General features: G+C 44.5%; 1 protein-coding gene across 1 annotated transcript; it reads right to left on the reverse strand.

Moving 5' to 3' along the window:
• Positions 1-203: 203 nt before the first annotated feature.
• On the reverse strand, positions 204-5,987 carry PRL (Minichromosome maintenance (MCM2/3/5) family protein). Its single transcript, XM_087701572.1, has 15 exons — positions 5,848-5,987; positions 5,686-5,753; positions 5,330-5,389; positions 5,012-5,238; positions 4,742-4,919; positions 4,509-4,631; positions 4,322-4,411; positions 4,083-4,225; positions 3,756-3,933; positions 3,425-3,616; positions 3,081-3,253; positions 2,742-2,945; positions 2,296-2,461; positions 1,675-1,896; positions 204-1,224 (listed from the first exon to the last, which is right to left on the reverse strand). Exons 1-15 carry the CDS (start codon positions 5,876-5,878, stop codon positions 1,120-1,122), a joined length of 2,160 nt encoding a protein of 719 aa, XP_087557698.1. The 5' UTR covers positions 5,879-5,987; the 3' UTR covers positions 204-1,119.
• Positions 5,988-6,477: the final 490 nt, after the last annotated feature.

The following is a 6,477-nucleotide window of genomic DNA, read 5'->3' on the forward strand; positions in this document are numbered from 1 at the left end:
GAGATGAAGAGAGGAAAACATTAGAGAGAGAACAAAGGAAAAAAAAACTTGGGATAAAAAACGTAAAAATTTTGAGAGGGGATTTGAGGGGGAGAGTGTGTTAGTGTGAAGTTGTCATGCGATAGCGGTGGCAACTACTGCACTGAAACTTCACTTTCTTCACAAGGTAGCTTCACACTAGTGCCTTGCACACAAGGAACACTAGTATTGTGATATAGAGTATAAAAAGCATGCACCTTAAGCTGATACTTTGGGCATAAGTAGAGAGCTTAAGCTTTGCATAAGCATTTTGTACTTCTTTTTAAAGACATGCGCACAAGTTTCAATATGGCCATGGGTCATAATCTTCTCTTCCGAAATATAAGAGCATTCCTATGCTGGCAGATAACCTTAAGCACCAAAGCCCTTAGCAGATGGACTGATTCCATGGTTTCCTCATCAAAAGTGCCACGATCAACAATCAAAGCCACCTTTGCATTAAAATTGCATTCCCAAACCATCTTTTGACAGAATTCCAGACCGGCTGTACTTTGGGGCATTCGCAAAACATATGATAGACACATTCCTCTCTGTCCCAGGGTGGACACACGGCGGGATATACTGGTATCTTACCAACCGACTTATCACGCGCGGGGAGCTTGCAAGTTAGCACTCGCCACAGCTGGGCTACCAGCGTCATCTTGGATAGTGGCAATGAAAGCCAAAGCAGATGCAAACTAGGGGTTCAGTCAATGTCTCACGCTTGTTGAGAAGTTTTCCGGTCTGGATGCAAAGTTTCCAAGGCTGTAGGTCACTGCAACAGAACACAATTCTTGGGAAATTCGTTCTGCTGCTCTGACGAAGTGAGCCATGGAAGTTGCCGATCTCTTATAGCGTAGGCCAATTTTCTTCCGTTGCCCAAGTTCAGGAGGAGCTTGTTCTTTTAACGAGAACTGACAAACTTTTTCTGAGTTCGATAGATACCTTTCTAATTGAGAATGGGAGACTTGATATGAATAAGCCGTTTCCTCGCCTGCAGGTTGGCTTTCTTTCATTGATTAAGTATGTAGTTTACAAAGCTTGCTTGCCCGAATGGGGCTTTGCATGGAACTGGGTGTTATACAGCAAAATCCGCTGAGCTCAGGCATCAATGAAATGGATATCGAAGGTTGAGGGGTCTATTTGCCAAACATCCAATGCTGCGTACTCCTCTAAACACTCCTTCAACTGGGCTTCTGTGTAGGCCTGAATCAATGAGAGGGCCAGCTTGTTAGACACATGGGACTCAAGAGCCTTTTACTAAGACAATCACTCAGAAATCTTGAACTCAACAGCCTTCTACTAAGAGACAATCAAAGGCAGGCTTTAACCCAAACATTGACGAACGGTTATACATTGTATAAGCATTTCACACAAATGCTTGTTTGACAGCCAGTGAGCGCAAGAATTCTTCTTGATGCTGTGTTAACTAAGGTTTGTTATTTAAAGGACCTCAATCGAGTCCATGAGTAAAACGATATTCCTAAGGAGTGCTATGATTTCACTAATGAAGTCCTACATAGATGGCAAAACCACCCATCACTAAGGCTTGCATCACATGGATCTGGGAGAGTTGCAATGTTTCAGCTAATTAAACCCATATGCAGATAAGCGAAGTCAATAGAGACCAATGGTGGCCCACAAGACTGAGATTACCTTTCTGGAGATCCAGTTAAGAGCATGGGCATAGCTGACATCCAGCGTGTCAAGGCGAGCAGCCTCATCTCGGATGATGGAGTAGATATCAGAGATGGCATCCAGGCCGCTCTTTCGCCGCTCGTCAGTGTACAATGAGAATTTAGACATCTGCATTAGCCGGAGAGCCTCGTCCACATCACTCTGGGCTACTGTCGTTGAAAACCTTAGTCGTGCCAATGCCTGCTCACAGAAACCCAAAATTAAGAGAAGGCTTAGCAGAGACAATGTGAAGTTGCTAACGAAATTACTGAAATGAGAGGAAGTCAATCGATCCAATGCTACACATAGAGTAACTTTCATAAGCTAATCAGGAGGAACTTTCGTAAGTTGATCAAGAGTACGAAAGTCTGTTGCTAGACGTGTGCTCAGAGACAGCTTGCGTCTATTGCCACTCAGAGACACAGTCTCAGGTCATAAAAGGTCGACCTTTTCCATGCAACAGGCAACATTATTCTCACCTTATTTTTTAAGAGTTTACTCGAGCACTTAGGTCTATCATTTTACTGCCCAACACCAGCATCTACATGGTCGTCTAGATTCATATCAGGCATGAAACTTGTTAAAAGAATTCACAGGTACCTCAGATATGCGTATGATGCTTAAGAGCGTTCTTGCTGTTGTGTAAGAGTGTGGTGCTGTGTTTTGAGCCTCTTCTTGTCTCAAAGCAGCATAGGCTGTTGAAATATACTCCGTTAAATCCCGTGGCACAAAGGGGGTAACTCTTCTTGCGGCAGCAATATACGCCCTGTTGAACATTGTTAAGAAATGAGCGGAAGCCCGCGAATGGCGGAAACCAATCTATGGAGAAAAGATGCTACTCAAACTGTCAAACATTGATGGATGGAACATGCAAACTAGACTTGTATGCTTGAGCTTCCGAGGAAGCTGCTAAAACGAAGATAAACACTAAGTACATCCACTTCTTTAACCGTGTGAGAAGGAAAACGCTACTCAAAGTACACAGAATCTGCAAACAAGCTCGATGACCATCTATAGTCTCACTAGAAGTCGATCTGTACACACACCTCAGGATCGAGGCATCGAGAGGTGCAAATCCTAATGGAGGTGGCTCAGACTTCTGGTGGACATGCAACACATGTCTTGCCATCTCAAGGTCACTGTCCATATCGGCTCTGTCCAAAATGAGCCACATTAAGTCAAATCGGGAGAGCAAAGCTGATGGCAGATTGATGTTTTCTGCAGGCGTCCTTCGCATGTCGTATCTTCCCCTGTATAAATACAGCAAAGCACAAGGAGAGAGAACCTTTTCTGAGATAAACAACAGCGCAAGGCAGAATAGAAACGGCTATCTGAGCATGCTTCAATACAAAAGCTGATCATGGTAAGGGATAGTGGCTTCTCACCAAGCAGGATTAGCTGCTGCCAAAACTGCTGTTCTGGCATTGAGAGAAGTGGTAATGCCAGCCTTGGCAATGCTTACAGTTTGCTGCTCCATCACCTCATGAATGGCAGTCCGATCAGATTCCTCCATCTTGTCAAACTCGTCAATTGCACATATGCCCATGTCAGCCAGGACCTGCGCAACAACAATTGCTGTAAGAATTTTACCAATCTCTGAGCATACATAGCCTTTGCCCTAAGAATTAGGAGTGCGCTCATGAACTTGGTGCTGTATGAAAGCTGAACACAGCATTTTTTTCTCTAATTTACAGTGGTGAATTTCTACACAGCAAGACAAACTACCCACCAATGCACCTCCTTCCAAGACCATTTCGCCTGTGACTGAATCCTTGTGAACAGCTGCTGTGAGACCAACACCGCTACTTCCTCGGCCTGTAGTATATATGCCACGTGGAGCGACATTGACCATGTACTTTAGCAGCTGGCTTTTAGCTACTCCAGGATCTCCCATGAGACACACATGCAGATCCCCCCTTATCTGCATAGAGAATGTACACGATCAAAGATTGAAAGCATTCAAATTCAGTCAGCTGGAAAACTTCAGCAATTGTGTTCCTTTTCTGGAAGGAACCAAAGACAGATTGGTGGCAATTGTTCGGATCCAACTGTTTCCTCACCTTCATTCCATCTTTCAGCTTCCGCGTTGGAGCACCTACAAGTAGCAATAACAGAGCTTTTTTGACATCCTCGTGCCCAAAGATTTCAGGTGCCAGAGACCCTGCAAGCTTGTTATAAGTATCTCCATCTTCTATAAGTTTGTCTATAACTTCCTGCTCATCTCCACGCAGCACGTATCTAAACTCCAAGGAAGCAATACACAAATGAGAAAACTAACATGAACAGTACGGATATAAATTGCATGCATGATGAGAAAAATTCAAACTGGGGTGAATGATTCTTAGATTTTCCGAAAAAGTACAAAGCAATAAAGTAAAAGTACATACTCTTCGTATCGTTTTTTAAAGTGAGTTATTGACATAGCTTCCAAGTAAGTATCAGCTACAAGCCCCGCTCTCATAGCTCGAAAACCAGTGAATGGCGTTGGCAAAAAAATGCCAGAAACTTCTACCATGTCACCAGGCCCAACCTGCAGTAGTAGCAGTAGTCAAGGCCCTTGAGGCTCAAATAAAGATTACATCCATAACAAGGCTGTGGCAGGAAAATATGGACACTAACATCTAACCTTGCGAGTAAGCTCCCCTTGGATATTTACAGTCATGGAACGGGGTATATGACCCTTAGGGACATGCTCGGCAAGCTCTTGAATCTTTGCCTATTACAGGAGGGTGCAGGGAGCAAATATCAACTGATGAGTGAACAATTCAGCAAACACAGTTAGCTTGATATCATGACTCACAAAACGAGCATACCTCCTGGAATTTGAGGAATTTCGAAGCTCGAAGTTGCAAGATGAGGACACCCTTTGTGTTGTTGGTCCTGCATCTAGTGGAGGGGCACTCGATGAGAGGCATGAAGGTTCTGGCCGTTACTTCCTGTCAAAGTTACACAGACAAAATGAAGTCTTGAAATCACACAGACAGATGAAGTCTAGTAACGAAAGAATACGGAAAAGAGGGGAATAATATCCAAAAAGAGAACTTGCCTGATAGATCTCGAAACCACACTCTTCACAAGTGTAGACGGCCACCTGCATGAGTGGTTTCACATCCGTGCATCGAGTAATAATTCCACGAACCTTCACAATTTGCCCTATGTGGCCGGCTCGCACCTCACGCAGGCTTTGGGCCTTCTCCTTGGCAAAGGCTTTGATGTGAACCTCACTAGAGGTTTAGATTAAGCATCATCAGAAATTGCCGGAACCATCTAAAAGGCATAGGCAGACAACAATTTAGAGAAATGACAGAATTCTTACAAGAAACGCTTAATCTCAGATGGCATCTTCTGCAGGGGATCGGCGGTGTCTGCATTATCGACAGTGTCTTCCATCCGCTGCCGCATGAGAATGTCATAGTCCTCATCTCCAGCATAGGCCTCTGTGGGTTCAGGCATGATCTCATCGATCGCTTCTGCAAACAGGCCTAAGTAACGCCGTGCATTGCTTCTAACCTTGTCCGCGAGACCCTCATCTCCATCAAAGAACTGTTGAAATGAAATTGCACAAAGATCACTAGAAGGCAGCCAGACAAAACCTGACAATGGAAACACACAAAAAAAGAAATGATAAACTCACACTTCTGATGTCGTCAAGCTCAACATCAACAGATCGCAACCGCCGGTTCGCCACCAATTGCTGTAGTGCAAGGAGGAGAATCTCAGCAATCTCTCTCTCTCTCTCTCTCTCTCTCTCTCTCTCTCTCTCTCTCTCTCTCTCTCTCTCTCTCTCTCTCTCTCTCTCTCTCTCTCTCTCTCTCTCTCTCTCTCTCTCTCTCTCTCTCTCTCTCTCTCTCTCTCTCTCTCTCTCTCTCTCTCTCTCTCTCTCTCTCTCTCTCTCTCAGAGTAAGCCATAGTTGAAAGTGACATGTCGAATTGCAGCTTCCACGGATGATCAAAATTTGTGAACCAGGTTTGATGCGAGGGTGTGCTTACCAGCATATCCATGTACTTCGCCTCGCCATTGTCTGCGATGAAGCCCTTCAGAAACTCTTTGCATAAATCTGCGCATCAACGCCACGCAACGGCACAACAATAAGGTAAAGTGCACAGCAGCGTGTGAAAACAGAAAGATGCAAGCGAAAAGGATTCGCCTACCTTTGTCTGCGCTGAAGTTCGGCTTCGGCATGGCTGTTGTCTGTGCGATCTCGGACAGGGAGGGTGTCACACAAGGGCAAAATCTCTCTCTCTCTCTCGCTCGGGCCCCCAACTCGTAAGACTTTTGGCGGGAGAGACTTTGTTCCCGCCAAAGCTACAACCACCAAAGGGGGAAATTATATATTTTTATTTCTTCCTAGCTTTTAAAAAATGGGGAATTTTGAGAAAAATGACAGAATTAAGTGAAAATGACAGGAAACTACAGGAAGTCAGTGGAGCTGTTCCAACTTCCCACAAGGGTTTCTAGAGGGGGGTTTTCAATAGGTTTTCTTGGAAAACTAAGAATCTGTCAAGATCAAATGCACCTGTTTCTAGTTTTTTGCAAAAAAACCCGTTCCCTTCAAGAATACCCCATGCCTCATTTCTCTAGGAAAAACCCCTGGTTAAAAATAGCACAATCATAGAGTGGCAACTTTTTCTGACACACACACACACACAGACTATTGCCTTCTAAAGCATCGTGATCAACCCTACGTGATCTGCAGATCTCCGGATTGCAAATGATTCAGCCTTGCTCACAAGTTGCTATTCCTTGAGCGGGCCAATGCACAAGAAAGGTAAGGATTTAGG

The sequence above is a fragment of the Lygodium microphyllum genome, chromosome 20 (genome assembly GCF_053477565.2).
Source record: "Lygodium microphyllum isolate KBCC chromosome 20, Lygodium_microphyllum_v1.1.10, whole genome shotgun sequence".
NCBI lineage: Eukaryota > Viridiplantae > Streptophyta > Polypodiopsida > Schizaeales > Lygodiaceae > Lygodium > Lygodium microphyllum.